The 18,179-nt window shown below is 44.2% G+C and overlaps 1 protein-coding gene across 2 annotated transcripts; it reads right to left on the bottom strand.

Moving 5' to 3' along the window:
- Nucleotides 1-3,972: 3,972 nt before the first annotated feature.
- On the bottom strand, nucleotides 3,973-16,707 carry LOC102005653 (cytochrome c oxidase subunit 5A, mitochondrial). Of its 2 annotated transcripts, none has more exons than XM_005393529.2 (5): nucleotides 16,489-16,707; nucleotides 11,412-11,528; nucleotides 9,892-10,013; nucleotides 7,051-7,210; nucleotides 3,973-4,140 (listed from the first exon to the last, which is right to left on the bottom strand). In XM_005393529.2, exons 1-4 carry the CDS (start codon nucleotides 16,586-16,588, stop codon nucleotides 7,097-7,099), a joined length of 453 nt encoding a protein of 150 aa, XP_005393586.1. In that variant the 5' UTR covers nucleotides 16,589-16,707; the 3' UTR covers nucleotides 3,973-4,140; nucleotides 7,051-7,096. The 2 variants fall into 2 exon arrangements, with proteins under 2 accessions (XP_005393586.1, XP_005393585.1); XM_005393528.2 differs by having other exon boundaries at nucleotides 7,090-7,210; nucleotides 16,489-16,705.
- Nucleotides 16,708-18,179: the final 1,472 nt, after the last annotated feature.

Raw genomic sequence — 18,179 nt, 5'->3', positions numbered from 1 at the left:
AAAAATCAAGCAGTGTTTGGGCCAGTGACCCTGAGTGCAGCTCCACTGTGCCTTGGACATAGGTGCCACCCCACCACTGTCACACCAGGACAGCACCCAGTGTTTCTGCTGAGGACAGACACCCTTCGGATACTCAGCCTTCTGGGTATGGATGCCCTTAATGGCAGGGCAGGGCAGCTTCATCGGTGTTCTTAAAGTGAACATGAAGTATATGAAGAGGCTGCTTACTGGTAATTTTAAAACATTTACTACATATTTGAATCACTGCTCATTATTAACTGTTTAGGGCAATTTCTGTCCAAAAAAGGTCACACACACACGCACACACCCGGGTGCGGTCACGCACGTGTAATCTCAGCACTCAGGAGGCTGAAGCAGGAGGACTGCTGCAAGTCCGAGACCAGCCTGGGCTACAAAGTGAGCCCAAGGCCAGCCTGAACTGCATAGTGAGGGCTTGTCTCAAAAACACAAAAAAAGGGGTGGGGGAAAGCCATCCACTTTATTCACTGGATCTGTGTGGATTCACCATGCAACTTGTGGCTCTTCCTCAAAATCAAAATGACAAGAGGGGAAAGTTTTGAATGGATTCACGACCTTGGGACAGCTACAACAGCTTGACTAAAGAGCACTTCCAGAACTGATGCATAAAGTGGCAAGAATGGCTGCGCGTGGTGGTGCATGTAATCCCAGCACTCAGGAGGCTGAGGCAGGAGGATCATTGCGAGTTCGAGGCCAGCCTGAACTACACAGCGAGACACTGTCTCAAAAAGACCAAAAAAAAAAAAAAAAAGGCAAAAATGATGGGGCAAGTGTATAAGTGAGAGGGAATAGTCTGAGGATTAATGGCAGTGTCTTTTATTGTAATAATTTTTATTTTTGTTTTTTTGACACAGGTTCTCACTATGTAGCCCAGGTTGGCCTTGAACTCATGGCAATCCTCCTGCCTCAGCCTCCCAACTGCTGGGATTACAGGCATGTGCCACCACATCTGGCAGGACAGGCTCTTCTAACTACCCTGTCTCAAAAAGCAAAGTCTACCAGCCCTTCCTTATTATAGTTAGGATTGTCCTACCAGCTTCCTGGATAGCGGGGGTTACAGGCATAGACATTACATCTGTCTGTGCCAAACTCTTTTATTTTTGGTATTCTGAAACAGGGTATATGTAACCCAGGCTGGCCTTCAATGCTTGATCATCCCGCCTCAGCCTCTGAGGCGCAGGAACACAGGCATGTACTTCTCATGCCCGACTTATGCCAAACTTCTTTTTTTTTTTTAGAAATTGAACTCAGGACCTTGCACTTGCCAGGCAGGCGCTTATGCCGCTGAGCTATATCCCCGGCCCTATGCCAAACTTCTTAAAGCCATTGGCAGTGTAGTTATGTGAGAAGAAAAACTTGAGTATTTAGGAGTGAAATGTCATGCCTGTAACTTACTTTTAAATAGTTATTGAGAGAATGGGAAAAAAATCACAATAATTAAAACATGTACAGGTACAAATTCCCTATGATGAATGTGATCAATCTATATGACAAATATGTACTAATTTTTTTAAAAAATAGTTATGAGGAAAAAAATGTCTATAAAAGGTATAGACAAATGTATTGGCAAACTATTAGTGTGAGAATTTTCAAAGTAAAGGATAGGAAAAGAAAAAGAGATCTCATTTTGTTAGGAAAGAATCTGTTTCACCCTGGGCAATTTACTAAGACCCTGTCTCAAAATAAAATAATAAATAGCTCAGAGGCCAGGGATATAGCTCAGCGGCACAGCACCTGCCGGGGAAGTACAAGGTCCTGAGTTCACTTCCCGGTACTAAAAAAAAAGAAAAAAAAAAAGGCTGAGAAGTTAACTTGGAGCTCTCTGGATTCAGTCGTCACTTAGTACTGAGACACAAAGAAAAGGCCTTATGATTTAGAAGACTGCTTGCTTTGAAAGTTTATTTCTATTTTATATTTAGGGTCAGCAAACCTTTTCTGGAATCAGCAAAAGACCAAATGACAATTTTTTTTGACCATCTGAATCATGAAGTCTCTGTTCCAACTGCTCATCAGATGCCAGTATAATGCAGAGCAGCCATGGATAGTGCACAACAGGCCAGGTGTGGGGCACATCCCTATGGTCCCAGCAGTCTGGGAAGCTGAAGCAGGAGGACTGCGACTTTGAGCCCAGCCTGGGAGACCCTGTCTCAAATTAAAAACATAAAAAAGGGCTGGAGATGTAGCTTATTGCAAAGGACCTGGGTTCAATCCCTGATACTGCAAAATAAATAAAAAAGATAATGCACAACAATGCAAATGCACTTAATGCCACTAAACTGTACATGTTACAGTGATTAAGACAGTAAGCTTTATGTATATTTTCTGGCAACTTTTTTAAAAAAGCCAAGAAGCAGCCATAGTTAGCATGTGATATGTGTAGCTGGATTCCGGTAAAACTTTGTGGACAAAATTTCTTAACTTTCACATGCTTTGGAATATCGATTTTCAACCATTTAAAAACAAACACAATTCTTCCCTTGCATGAAATACAAAAACAAGGAGTGGGCAACATTTAGACCTGGGTCCTCCCCAACCCCAAGTCTGTGGTACTAGGGGTTGAATCCCAGGCCTTCACATTAAGCCACATCCCCAGCCTTTATTTATTCTTCATTTTGACACAGGGTCTCATTAAGCTGCTAAGTTTCCCAGGCTGGGCTGGAACTTGTGATCTTCCTGCCTCAGCCTCCCAGAGTGCTGGAATTAGACGTGTGTACCACTACACTGGGCTGCCTGCTTCTATCTTAAAGGAAATAATATGAACAAGTTAAAAGGTATGGCTTCTTTTGGCAGTGTAAGGCTTAGTCAGCATAGTCATAACAACCTTCAAGGAACAACACTGAGCAAATGCGCTACTGAATGCTGGTGTATTTTTTAACGTTTTCTGCACTGTTTCAAGAACATGGATTTTTATAATTGGGGAAAATAGGGCTACAGGTATAGCACAGGAGTAGAGCACTTGTCTAGTGCGTACAAGGCCCTGTTCGAGCCCCACCATCTCCAAAAACCAAAAACCAAAACCAGCAACAGCAGAAGGAAAAATAGATTTCTCTCCTTTTTTTTAAGGCAGGGTCTCACTATGTAGTTCAGGGTGACCTCGAACTTACTGTGTAGGCCAGGCTGGCGTCAGAACCGAAGGTGCGCCTCCTGGCTCAGCCTCCCAAATGCTGAGATTACAGGATGTGCTACCATGCCTGGCTCACAGATATTCTGGACGGAGTAAAAGGCCAACACCACTGGGCATGGTGGGTTATACCTGTAACCCCAGCACTTAGGAGGCTGGGGCAGAGGATCCTTTGGGTTCAAAACCAGTCTGAGCTACATAGTGAGACCCTGTTAAAAAACAAAAAACTGGAGTTGGAGTGAAGGAGGCTGCTGAGTGCAGTTAACAAGTCCATGAGGGTTTTACAACTCTACCACAGATAGGGTGTGAAACTTGTTTCTCTCCTCTTTCCCACAAAACACCATACCTCACCTCTGTTCTTTAATCACCATGCCTCCAGGCCTACCGCACAGACTGTCCTGGTGTCCAAGGTGAACACTGTACCTCCAGGGAGGAAAAAGACAGGAGGGGAGGGCACTAAGAAAAAGCACCCGGTAAGAGAGGGGCTAGTGCTCATCTCCAGGATTCTCCGTCCACTCTTTCATCTCCCACCTTTGAGCTTTACCCCACCTGCCTTGGGAGGACACGATCAATCTCCACAGTCAGGCTCTGCAGCCAGGGCACTTGCTGACCCTTTTGAGAAGGAAATGATTTCTGAGTGACCCCCAGCCATCAGCTGGTTTGGCAGCAGAGCGCTCACAGCTGCCGATGAAGGGGGCTTTCCTGGGGGCGGTCAAAGCAGTTTTCCCAGCAGGAGGAAGGTACAAAACCCAGCAAAGGCCTAGGCCACTTCATTTTCTGAATCTCAATGCAAAGAACGAAATAATGCCTAATTTCGGTTCAAACACGTTTCCCATTTATTAAAGTCCAGGTTACCATCACATGGCTTGGTACTCAATAAAGGAAAACTTGTTCAAATAAGGTAATATGTTATCATCAGCATTTCCAGGCGATTGTTTACAATCAAGTAGCACTGTCAAGAAATCCTTGAGGAAGCCCATCTACAAGAAAACACAAAGTATTAGCAAGGAAAGAAGGAAGGAAGTTAAATATATGTATTTTTAGTATTCTTTTTTTCATACCAGGGATCAAACTCTGGGCCTTGCATATTCTAAGCATATGTTCTGGCCCTGAGCTACACCCCAGCTAAAGTGACTTACCAAAAAAAAAAAAGAAATGTTAGCCCGATATAGTGGCACATGCCTATAATTCCAGTCCTTAGGAGACTGAGACAGGAGGATTGCCTCGAGTTTGAGGCCAGCCTGGACTACATAGTGAGACCCTCTCTCACAAAACCAACAAACAAACAAAATATCACTGCTGCTAAAATACATCCTATGTATCAAAGATCTTGTGACTTGCTGGAATAATAGAAAAGTAAAGCCCAAGATTTAAGCAACCTCTTAAGAATTGCTTATAAAATAACTACAGACAAGAACTGAAAAAATATAACTAGGAAGCCAGGCGTGGTGGCACACACCAGTAATCACAGCACTTGGGAGGCTGAGGCAGGAGGATTGTTGCAAGTTCAAGCCCAGCCTGGGCTACCAACTGAGCTCAAGACCAGCCTGAACTGCATAACAAGACCTTGTCTCAAAAAGAAAAAAAAAATCTATCTGTCTATCTATCTATCTATCTCTCTATCTATCTATCTCTCTATCTATCTACCTATCTATCTATCTATCGGAAATCCTCTCTTCTGGATTCCTAGTATTCTCCAAGTATGATAAAAAAATCTGTAATAGCACAAAAAGCCCTGCCTGTATTATAATTATAAGCTGCCCAGCTTTGTCGAGTTTGTGCTTGAGAGGAAGCAAAGGTGAAAAGCCCACTGTGCCAGGCGTGGGGGCACACACCTGTTATCCTAGCACTCAGGAGGCTGAGGCAGGAAGACTGCTAAGTTCAAGGTCAGCATGAGTTATACAATGAGTTTAGGACTAGCCTGAACTACATAGCAAGACCCTGAGACCCTGTCTCATAATAATCGAAAGAGGAAGGAAGGAAGGAAGGAAGGAAGGAAGGAAGGAAGGAAGGAAGGAAGGAAGGAAGGAAGGAAGGAAGGAAGGAAGGAAGGAAGGAAGGAAGGAAAGACAGACCCCATGGCTTTGATGAGATCCTACAACTCAGGCATCTCTGCTCAGTTTGTTAGGGTGAAGAGTGAAGGGAGGGATTCCCTGAGTTTGGTGGCTCTTGGGATGGATCTCTTTTCGAGTTGCTGAGTACCTCAGACAGGGGTTTCAGTAAGTGCTAACAGTTACCTTACCTAGGGTCACTGCTGCTTTTTTTTTTTTTTTTGTCTTTTTGAGACAGGGTTTCGCTATGCACTTCAGGCTGGCCTTGAACTCACTTTGTAGCCAAGGCAGGCCTCAAACTCACAGTGATCCTCCTGCCTCAGCCTACCAAGTGCTACGATTACAGGGTGAGCCACCATGCCCAGCTCACTGCTGCTTTTTTTGGTAAGGACTCTTACATGAACTCCTTAAATAATTATGATCCAGTTTTTGAAACTTTTGACAGTTTAGTTTCTCCCCTTTAAAAAAAAAGTGTCAAGTGTCCTTTTTCTCTTAGGGAGCAGATCCTCTCAGAGTCAGGGGCCTCAGTTTCCTCTTCAGTAACAGTGAAGTGCAAAAAATCACAGACAGCACTTACAGCAGTGCCTAGTACAGTAAAAGCTGCACACACTGTATGCGTCTGTTAAATGAAAACATGGCACTGCTTAAACATCTTGTTTCACAAAGAATTTTATAGACTTATTCAATGCTGAACCAATCCTGTGACTGTTTTTATTACTCAATCTGTCATTCCACTGAGAACAAGGTATCAGTGTCATCACTGAGTAGTGGACATTTACTTGACCATTAAGTTCTCATTTAGGCATATAAAAACTCAAGTATGAAATTAATAAAATTAATATAATTCTGCTATGAAAAACTATGGGCACACAGAAGACTCCACTCTACGTCAAACTAGTTACTAGGGAGAAAACTAAAAAATGTAGCAAAAACAACATCTAAAAATGAAGGTGTAGCCAAATGGGCCACTGGTTATTAGCTGCACTATTATTCTCCATGTTGAAACAGTTTACATAGGTTAAAGCAGGCTTTTGCTGGCCTTTACTCCAATTAAGAGAACAATGACAACTTTTCTTTTTTTGAGACAGGTGTCATGGTTTGTGTCTGGATGTCCCCCTAAAGCCTCATGCAGTCATGGGGTGGGCTTCTAGAGTTTTTGGTTGATTCATGGTCCAGTGCTGGGATTATGGGTGTGAGTGGTGCACCCGCCCTGGGGCAGGCAGCCTGCCTACAATATAAGGGAGAGGAAGAGGCTTGTTCTTGCTGCTTCTCCTCCCCTTTTGCTCTTGTTACTTTAGCTGTGTTCTGCCGCCATGAATTGTTGCCCTCTGCCATGTGCCACCCTGTCCTGGAGCCAGCTGGGTATGGACTGAAACCTCCAACAAACTGTGAGCTAAATAAACCTTTCAGGGCTAGGCATAGTGGCTCAGGCCTGTAATCGCAGCACTCAGGAGGCTGAGGCAGGAGGATCACTTCGAGTTCGAGGCCAGCCTGGGCTATAAAGTGAGTTCAAGGCCAGCCTGAACTGCATAGTGAGACCTTGTCTCAAAAAAAAACCCCTTTCCTTCCTTAATTTTGGGTGTCAGGTATTTTGTCTCAGCAATGAAAGAAAAGTAACCAGGACAACAGAGTAGCCCAGGCTGGCCTCTCAAACTTGTAGCAAGCCTCTTGCCTCAGCCTCCCAAGTGCTGGGATTATAGGTATGCATCACCACCACACCCGGCTCAGTTATAACTGAGAACAATTTCAGTTCCTTCAATTTAGCATCACCAAGGTGCTTACTCCTCGCCCCCGCCCCTGACCACCCTCCAGCAGGAAGAACTCTCAGGAGCTGCCTACCCCCATCCCTGGGCTCTTTTGCCAGCTTAGCACCATCACCTGTGGGTTACACTTTGTCAAGGCCCAGCTCCTCTGGAGTGGAGATTCCCAGTTCATTCAGAGTTGGTCTCAGTTCCTGGATGACATAGGGGTAGATTTCCTTATGAGGTCCTGCTTTGTCCTGTTGACCAAAAAAAAAGAAAAATACACAATAAATCCCGAAAAGCTATCTCTATTAACAAAATGAGCCTGAAAATGCTTTTAATCGTATATACCGAGGCTAACAGCCAGAAATCATATGGCTTTTGCTATCACTTCTCAGCCTTTTGGCTAGGATCAAGTACATATGGCTTTTGCTTCACACCAAGGCATTTATTCAATAAAAAGGACAATTTATACAGTTCAAGGTAGGTTTTTAAGACGCTTAGAGAATAACAAAGACAATTAGACTAAATCCAGAAAAAAGCATTTTAAAGCTCGAATTACTGGAAAAGGTTGTGGTGATGACAGAATTTTATAAAGGTAATTAAATATGCCCAGCAGGCAACAGGAAAAAATTAAGTTAACACAGGCAAAGTTTTTTAATTTGCCTCCAGTTTGAGCCACTAACTGAATTAACTACCAGTGCTGAATGGACTGACAGCCTACAGAGCCCTTAATTATCTCACCCATTATAGATAAAGTAACATCACTCTCCACCAACAGACCTGGAACTTCTGTCTTACAGATTGTGGTATCTCTTCATGGAGAGCTACACTCAAGAGTGTACATACCCACGGCCGAAGGAAATTTTTTTGTTTTTTGTTTTTTGAGATAGTCTTGCTGTATAGTTCAGGCTGCCCCTGAACTGACTATTAGCCTGGGCTGCTCTCAAACTTGCGGGAATCCTTCTGCCCAGCCTCCCGAGTCATGCGCCACCACATCTGGCTAGGATTTTTTTGTTTTTGAGATAGGTTAAGCTACATATATAGCCCAGGCTGGCTTCAGATTAGTAGCAATCAATCCTCCTGCCCCAGCCTCTCGAGTGCTGGCATTACAGACATATGCCATCATGCCATGCAAGGCCATTTTGACACTCACATAACATCTGATAATATGTGTATATAATCCAGAGCTCCCCAGTAGCAAGCATTAAAAAGTCAAATGAAGTAAGAGATGCCTAACTGTGACTCCTCTGCTGTCAACAAATACTAGGTCTCCTTAATTTTTTAAAATTAAAATTGTTTTAAAATACACTGTGGCCAGGGATGGTGGTGCATCCCTATGATCCCAGCACTTTGGGAGGCTGAGGCAGGAGGATCCCAAATTTGAATTCAGCGTGAACAATTCGATGACTTAGTAGACTCTATCTCAAACAAACAAACAAGGCCAGGCCGGGGATATAGCTCAGTGGCACAGTGCCTGCCTGGCAATCTCCAGATCCTGAGTTCGATTCCCAGCATCAAAAACAAACAAACACTAACATTTAACTTCTCTCTCTCTTTTTTTTTGGTGTGGTTCTACGGATTGAACCTAGGGCTTTGCAGATGCTAGGCAAGCACTCTATCTTGAGGTATATATCCAACTCTTTTTTTATTTTGAGGCAGGGTGTCACTAAGTAGCCCATGCTGGCCTTGAACTTGTGACCTTTCTGCCTCAAACTCCCATGTAGCTAGAATTACAAATGTGGTGCACCATGCCTGGCACATTTAATTTCATATCACCTATAGCAAAAAAGATCAATACCCAGCTGGCTATAGTGGGACATGCCTATAACCCCAGCACTTGGGAAGCTAGGGGAGAAGGAGTTCAAGGAGTTCAAGGCTAACCTAAACTACATAGTGGGACATTGTCTCAAAACATACATACATACACACAAAATGAACACCCTTTCTAATGAAACTTCTGTTGTTCTTAGCTGCATCTTTTTTGCCGGGTAGGAGTGGTACTAAGGCTTCAGCCCCAAGCCTTTATTGAGCTACATCCCCTGCTCATTTTTTAAATTTTGAGAGTCTTACTAAGTTGCTCAGAATGGGCTTGAACTTGTGATCTTCCTGCCTCAGCCTCCCAGAATGCTTGAATTACAAGAGTATGTTACCACACCTGACTTCTTAACTATAAGATAAATTCATAACTGTCATTGGTAAATAAAGGGGTATCAGAGTTTTGTTGTTGTTGTGCCTTGTGTGCATGTGAGATACTGGGGATGACCCCAAGGCCTTTTGCACGCTAGGCAAGCAATCCACACCTGAGGTATTTCCCCAGCCCATTTTGTTTTTTGAGAAAATCTTGCTAAGCTGCCCAGGCTGGCCCCAAACTCAAATCCTCCTTCCTCAGCTTCCTCCAAGTGTCTGAGATTACAGAAGCCTACCAGACCATCCAGCTCTTATGCATATTTAAGGCCTTGGAAAATCTGTAACTACAATGTAACATCCTTCTACTTATTTGAGAACTTATTTTAACAAATTCAAAAACAGAATATGGCTGGGTGTGGTGGCATATACCTATAATCCCAGCACTCTGGAGGCTGAGGCAGGGGGATTGTCATGAGCTCATGGCCAGCCTGGGCTACATAGTGAGTACAAGGCCAGCCTGAACCACATAGCAAGACCTTGTCTCAAAAAAAACCAACACCTAAACAAAACATAAAACCAGAATATACTGCTAGGATAGTGGTGCACACCTGTAATCCCAGTATTCAGGAGGCTAAGGTAAGACTGCCATGAGTTTGAGGCCAGTCTGGGCTACATAAGCAAGTTTAAGGCCAGCCTGCACTACATAGTGAGACCCTGCCTCCAAAAAAAAAAAAAAAAAGACTACATTGAAACCTGATAAACAGCCCAGGCACTTGTGGAAAAATTTCAGCACTGTTATTTCACTCACCTTAACCACCTCTAGGATCCGAACAGCACTAGCAAAATCATTTAACCGCCTGCATGCCCGCAAAGCAGCATCGATGATTTTGGGTTCTGGAACCAGATCATAGCCAACAAGTGTGTTCATCCCTGTCAAATTAACAAGAAGGAACATGTCAGCATGGAATTATCCTCATTTAAAGGATAATACAGTTGCCTACATTCTTAATTATAGACATGTCACCTTGTGTTTGGGCCCCGTTATCTATGAAATGAGAATCTGCCTTTATAGATCATAGATGGTCTGATCACAGTGGCTCTTATAGAGTGAGTTTGTGGGAAATTAATAGAAATGCACACTGTGGGGATAAACTTCAGTGTTTTCTCAAATGCACACACTATTTTCATAATGACTAGCAGATTTCTCTTCAGAGAGAATCATTTTCAAATCACATCTTTTAACTTTTTAACAGTGTTCATTTTTGGCTGCTTCAAGACAGATTCTATCAGAAAATAATCTCAAACAACCAGGGAAATGCCTACAGAGAGCTAATGAAGCCCAAACGAGAACATTAAGGAGCTATTACAGAGCAGTATTATTGTAAACACTATGAACACCCAACCAGAAAATGACTGGGCACAATTACTTCCACGTGTGTGCACAATGACAGTCATAAACGGAAGGTTCTCTTAATGGGGATGCTGAACGGCTCTCCTCTTCATTACTTCTACTCCAGATTATTCAGCAACAATTTCCAAGGCTGCAGCAAAACCGAGTCATTACGTTCCAGCAGAGGAGTTTAAAGCAGTCCTTTCTTGCTTTTGTTTAAAATACTTCAACAAAGGATAAAAATGAATAAAATGCCAGCACACAGTGGTAGAGACTGAATTCTTGGTCTGAGATAAATTAAGTACATTTATTATTTATGAGTAGTTAGCATTAGTGCTACTTATTCATGTCAAATGCACACCTGCAAATTCAGAAAAAACGAATGCTAGCTTACACAGACTAGTAGTCAGGGAGAAACAATTTACAACCAAGAGTAAAAATAAAAACTCAGACCATTCCACTCCTCAGAGGAGAAGAGCAGTGAATGAGTGCTGTGCAGGTCACCCAAAATTCCAGCACTGCAAGTGACACTCAGCAAGCTCTATGTCTGCAGCGGTAGTTTTAGAGACAGGGTGATCTTGTTGCCCAGAGGACACTGGGTAATTAATGTCTGGTGATATTTCTGGTTATCACAACTGCAGGTGTGTGTGTCTTGGTGCGTGTGTACATCTAGTGGGCAGAGGCCAAGAATGCTTATAAATACTCTACAGTACAAGGGACAGAGCACTGCAACGAAGAACTGTGACACAAAACGCCAACACGGTGTGCTTTAAAACCCTGCTTCACAGGAAATGCTACAGAACTGCAAACTTTCCTGTCTGTGAGCTGCATGGAAAGTTCACACAATGTGTATTTTCAAAGTATTTGTTTTCAACAAAGTAGTGGAAACAATTCATATTTATACACCAAAACAGACAGATGTTTTCCGTTTTAGTTACCTTTACGCAATTCCCAGGCATCTATGTCTGGCTTGTTGAAGTATGTCACCCAGCGAGCATCGAACTCCTCATCTGTCTCGTGTGTCCCATGGGAATAGCAGCGAGCTGACTGGACAGCTGCGATGGACAGAGAGCAGTAACTTTATGTACAAAGACAGCACTTGACATATCTTGCCACCATTCAGTTTTCAGGTTTGTTTTTTTCCAGTACAGTAAGTCCTCGGCTTAGGAACATCTGAGTTGTGAACCTTCACAGGTGTACTGTATAAGACTCACTTTGTGGGCCAACAAAGGAATCTGACCTCAGAACCATTCCTACTAAATGTAACTCCTTGTAAATTGGAGACTTACTGGACTGGGTGCTTCACACGCTCCAATGTGTAACTCATTTAAAGTTGTTAACAGTGGTAATCTTTAGGAAGGAAAAACTGTATTTTCTTATATGCTTCCATACTGTGTGAATTTCTGTAGTAGCAGAGTATTGACTCCTAACTAAAAATACTGTTGGCCAGGTACAGTGCACATGTATGTAGTCCCAACTACTTGAGAAGCTGAGGCAGGAGGGCTGTTTGAGCCCTGCAGTTCGAGGTCAGCCTGGACAATACAGCAAGAACCTATTTCCAAAGTCTACTGAATACTTAGCCAGATTCATAATGTATACTTACAGATACTGACAGTTGATACAAAAATCTTAGCCAGGTGAGGTGTCCCACACCTATAATCCCAGCACCAGGGAAGCTGAAGCAGGAAGATCACCACAAGTTGGAGACCAGCCTGCACTACATAGCAAGACCCTGTCTCAAAATAAAACCCAGCCAGGTGTGGTGGTGCACGACTGTAATCCCAGCACTCAGGAGGCTGAGGCAGGAAAACTGCTGTGAATTCCGAAGCCAGCCTGGGCCATATAGTGAGTTGAAGGCCAGCCTGAACTGCATAGCGAGACCCTGTCTCAAAAAGACAAAAAATAAAATAATAAATAAAATAAAAACCCCAGCTGGGCGTGGTGACACACGCCTGTAATCGCAGCACTCGGGAGGTTGAGGCAGGAGGATCATTGCGAGTTCGAGACCAGCCTGGGCTACAAAGTGAGCTCAAGGACAGCCTGAACTGCACAGCAAGACCGTGTCTCAAAAAGACCAAATAAATAAATACATAAATAAAAAACAAAACAAAACCCCCAAACAAAACAAAACAACAACAAAAATCTTATGCTTACCATTATTTTCCAAAATTGGGCTTGGGCTGTAACACAGGGGTAGAACACATACTTAGCATACATGAGGTTTGGGGGTCTCATTCCTAGCACCAAAATCAGTCATTTGATAAACCAATCAATCAGTGGATCAATCTTAATGGCTCTTCTACTCATGGGAATCATTATATACATAAAACATCCTTTAACTCAAAGTCTTTTTTTGTTTATTTGTTGACTGGGTCTCACTATGTAGTGCAGGCTGGCCTGGAACTCACAGCAATCCTCCTGCCTCAGCCTCCTGAGTGCTAAACTAAGATTACAGGCACGCCCTACCACATCCAGCATTTGACCCAAAGTCTTATAAAACTAACACCTTTAATATGTCAGAAAGCATAAACTCTACCACACTATGTACAAGAATTTGTAAGCTATCTTTTCCAAAGTTTAAAGTTACTCTTAACCAAACAGCTCATGTTTAAGTAGAAAATCGCATAACCACTTAGCAGATTCTTGTCAAGTTAGACACAAGGCTACCACATAACCCAGTAAGCCCACTCCTGAGTACTTGCTCAGGAGGACCCAAGGGTATGCTTGCTTCCTCCCCAGTCTCACATACCCTCTCCTTCCATGCAGAAGTGTTGCATGGTAATCAGTGTCTTCTGATAACTTCTGGGAATATTTGACTAGATAATACCAGCTTTGTTTCAAAGATGACCAGGAACTAAAATTTAAATCAAACAAATTGGGCCAGATGTGGTGGCACATGCCTGTAATCCCAGCATTTGGGAGGCTGAAGCAGGCCAGCCTCGGGTACATAGCTGAGTTCAAGGTCAGCTTGAACTACACAGGGAGACCCTGCTTTAAAAACAAAACAAAACAAAACAAAATTAGACCAGGTGTGGAGGCACACACACCTGTAATCCCAGCCCTTGGGAGGCTAAGGCAGGAGGATCATTGCAAATTGGTGACAGTATGGGCTACAAAGTGAGCTCAGGACCTGCCTGAACTGCATAGCGAGACCTTGTCTCAAGAAGACCAGAAAAACAAACAAACAAACAAAAATACAGAAAACATCATGACCTTGATCACCTCTCTCCTGGAAGCCAAGTTACAACCTCGCTATTTAAAAAAAAAAGAAAAACTTTTTTCTTTCAATACTGGGAGTCAAACCCAGGTCTCACACATATTAGGCAAGTGCTTCTGCACTGAATTATATCCCAGCACTTCTTATTTTGAGACAGGGTCATGCTAAATTCCCCAGGGTGGCCTCCACCTAGCAGTCCTCAGCCTATCCAGTAGCTGGGATTACAGGCTTGCACCATCACACCCAGCAACGTTTTCTTCTCCAGGGAAACCATATGGGCACATCCCCCACACCTCCATCTCACTGAAGTACAGCATGTCCAGCTAGCTTTGAGGCATGGAAGGCCAATTACTTTGGAAAGAACAATTACTCATTGCTTTTATACAAACAGGAGATTCCTGAGGAAGAAAAAGTAAGCAACTGTGAAAAATGGTAACATTTCTAAAAAGCTATTAATAACAATACATTTTAACACAAGTTCTGTTTAAATCAGATGGCTTTTTTTTTTTTTTTTTTTTTTTTTTGGAGATAGGGTCTCCCTATGTAGTTCGAAGGCTAGACTTGAACTATGTAGCCCAGGCTGCCCTCAAACTTGTGGTGATCTTCCCACCTCAGCCTCTGGAGTGCTGGGATTACAGGCGTGCTCCACCACAAGTGGCTGATTTCTCAAACATACTTTCTTTTGTTCCCAGTTAGCCTCATCCAAGAAACTCAATTCTTTTGACTTTCACTTGAAAAAAATGCTTAAGGTCTTATACTGATAACAAATCTCAACCTTTAATATACAAAAATGAAATGCACAATTAAGCAAGTTTGTGCAGTTTATGGGCCGCATAAAGACAAATGATGGACCACATGTAAGACAGAATATACCACATAACCTAGGTACAGAGCAGGCTAGATTAGTTAGGTTTGTGTATCTAGAATTCACTCTCTGATGTTCACAGGACAAAACTGCCTAAATAACTGCATTTACTGAATCTTGTTTCATTATTAAAGGCATGGCTATATTTAAGCACGTGTAGCAGGCAAGGTGATAAGAATTACATTATGTCAAAAAATACTACATTATCTCATTTAAACCTCACAGCTACCTAAAATTGACCTGATTTTAGAAAAGCAACTGAGGCATAAATAAGGTTAAGTAACATGTCCAAGGGCACAGCAAAATTAACCAACACTAGTGTAATCAATACTGCCTCCTTGTGGCAAATAATTAGGTATATGAGACAAAAACCTCATATCAAGCCTTTTTAGTTTAATTTTACTCAGGAGAGTAATAGACTGTTTGGAAAATAAACCACTAAATAAAGAAGAATTTTCTTACTCTACACTTCACCTTTTGGGAAATACCTCTGGCATTTCAAAAATCTGTTATAAAACTAGGGAAAAAATTTTTTTTTTAGATTTTTTTTTTTTCTTGCAATACTGAAGATTGAACACAGGGCCTTTGCACTCAAGTACATCCCCATCCCTTTTTTTTATTTTAAGACATGGTCTCACAAGATCACGAAGTTACCCAGGCTGGGCTCCAACTTGGGATCTTCCTTCCACAACCGCTCAGAGTGCTGGGATTACAATTGTGTACCACTGTACTCAGTTTGGGAATTTGGGTCAAACCTGACAATTATAGCTAAGAAACAGAAAATAGTTCTGCCACTAACAAAGAAAACAGTTGGCAAGGTGGGTCTGTGTCCTCTTCTGTATAAGATAATCTCCATGGTCTCTAAAGTCCACCCAGCCTTATGGTTGGTTCTATGATACAGTATGAAAGATAAACTCCAAATTAAATGAAAATCGGGAGTGGTTGCACACGCTTGTAATCCCAGCACTGGGAAGGCTGAGGCAGGAGGATCGTTTCGAGTTCGAGGATCGCCAGGAGTTCAAGGCCAGCCTGGGCTCAAAGCCAGCCTGAACTGCACAGTGAGACCCTGTCTCAAAAAGACAAAAAAAATTAAATGAAGCCCCTCCCCCCAAAAAAACCCAACCAAATTAAATGGAGCCAAAAATATTCTTCCGGTTCCGAAGCACCCAGTTGAAACTGTCAAGCAAACGCCGTTGTTACTTTTGAGTTTATGTTAAAATATGCATCTACAGACCCTAGGTTTCATAATCAGCATACACTACCACCATGGGTCAAACCAAGCACAGTGACTATGATTCAAAATACTATACTGGACACAAAATCTCCCAGAACACACAAGGAGAAGGGGAAATAAGAAAAAAGAATTTCCAACCCTTCGCCTCCAACAACCAGGCCTCCAATCTGAACGGGGGGAAAAACCCACGAAGCTTTTCCCCATATTTGTAGAACCCAGGATTGCTGGGTGTGCGGTACACAATTTTCGCGACAGTAATGTGGTCACCACAACACCCGCCAGCATCAGGCTGTTCCAGACCGCAGGACACAGCCACACACGTCAGGCATTTTAAACGTGGAGGAATCAGAACGCGGCTCAACCGCCCTTAAGAGGACCCCGGCTGTGAAAGTGACCTCCCCGGTCACTGTCCTGCGCCCCACACGGAAGCGCAGGCGTCCTCGATAAACCGGAGGGGGGTGGCGGGCGCTCAATGTCACCTTCGCCAGGGCGCCACGGTCAGGTGGCCAGGGGTCGGTGCAGGGTCGCCGTCACGGCTCGAAGGCCGAGGCAGCACTGCGCTCCCGGGCCCCCGAGGCTAGGGCGGCCCCCACCCCGCCACCCGCCCGCCGGGCCCGGGTTAGGCCGCCGCCGGCCTGCCCTAGAGTGACAGTGGGACCGGGTCACCGCAAGGACACGCGGGCGCTAGCAGGACCTTACCGGCGACGGGGCTGGGGGCCGCAACGGTCTGTAGGAAGCCGCGGGGCATAGCACGGGCAGCGGCTGCTACCGCGCAGCGGCGGAGAGCGGCGCCCAGCATGACGGCGATGGCGGCGCGCGGGCCCAGGTTACAGAGAAGCCGGTGCGAACTCGCGGGCCGCTCCGAGCGCGCGGGGGCCGGACGCACGCAGGACGCAAGGGGCGTGTCAGGGGCGGAGCGCACAGCCACGCCCACTGCAGCGCTCGCCCCTCCTGGGAACAGCACGAGGCAGCCGCCGGTAGGCTACGGTGGCGCGATTCGGACAAATGTGTTGGCTCCGCGCCCCGCCCAGCCTGTGGATGGATGCCCTAGTGGCCAACGTAGGCGGGCGGAGACTAGCAATGGACGTTGAAGGGGTTCGAGTCCGCCTCATGGTAGATTCGCACTATAAAATGGGTAGGATAGGAACAGCAGTGACAAATTAGAGGAAGAACGAGGGGTGGGAAAGGAGAGGAACCAAAGAATTAAAATATGCCGAATATGGTGCCCCATGCCTGTCATGCCAGCGCTCAGGAGAGTGAGACAGTAGGATCGCTGAGAGTTCAAGGCCACCCTGGGCTACATACTTAGTTCAAAGCCAGTTTAAATTACATAGGGAGACTCTATCTCAACCACCTCATCAAAAAAAAGAATTAAAGTATATTATGTACATGTACGAACTCCCTACGACGAATGTAATCATTATGCACTGCAAATGGGTACTAATGAAAATAAAAAATTTTAAAACACGGCAAATTATACTAAAAACTTCCCCTCTCCTCCTTCTTTGACACTAAAGTAAGAGAACAAATGGCAAATAACTGTCTATGTGCTGGGGACCTTAGTAATAATCTTGTTTGTTTGTTTTGTTTTTTTGAGACAGGGTCTTGCTATGCAGTTTAGGCTGGCCTTGAGCTCACTTTGTAGGCCAGGCCGGCCTTGAACTCGCAACAGTCCTCCTGCCTCAGCCTCCCAAGTGCTGGGATTACAAGCCTGTGCCACCACGACGGGCTGTTTTTGTTTTTGTTTTTAGACAGGGTCTCCTTATGTAGTTCACGCTGCCCTTGAACTCACTTTGTAGCCCAGCCTGGCCTTGAACTCTTGGCGATCCTCCTGCCTCACCTCCCCAAGTGCTGGGATTACAGGCATGTGCCATCACACCCAGGTAGCAATAATTATTCTTATAAAGTGACAAGCATTGGGCTGGGTATATAACTTAGTGGCACAGGGCTTGCCTGGCAAGTGCAAGGTCCTGAGTTTGATTCTCAGTACAAAAAAAAAAAAAAAGGCAAGCATTAAAAGATGAGTTCAACTGCTTGCTTTTACATGAAGGAATCAGACTCAGAAATTAGGTTGCTGCCAAGTGTAGTGGTACAAGCCTGTAATCTCAGTACTCTGGGAGGCTGAGGCAGGAGGATGGGGAGTTTGAGCGCAGCTTGGGCAATTTAGCAACTTAGTGAGACCCTGTTTCAAAATAAAAAATAAAAAAAGATTGTAGAGCCGGGCACGGTGGCACGGGTCTGTAATCCCAGCACTCAGGAGGCTGAGGCAGGAGGATCGTTGTGAGTTGGAGACCAGCCTGGGCTACAAAGTGAGCCCAAGGCCAGCCTGAACTGCATAGTGAGACCCTGTCCCAAAAGACCGAAAAAAAAAAAAAAAAAAAAAAAAAAAA

Source organism: Chinchilla lanigera, unplaced genomic scaffold (genome assembly GCF_000276665.1).
Source record: "Chinchilla lanigera isolate Chin_1 unplaced genomic scaffold, ChiLan1.0 scaffold00049, whole genome shotgun sequence".
Taxonomy (NCBI): Eukaryota; Metazoa; Chordata; class Mammalia; order Rodentia; family Chinchillidae; genus Chinchilla; species Chinchilla lanigera.
The sequence above is the reverse complement of the archived record's forward strand: the minus strand, read 5'-3'. Positions and strand labels throughout refer to the sequence as shown.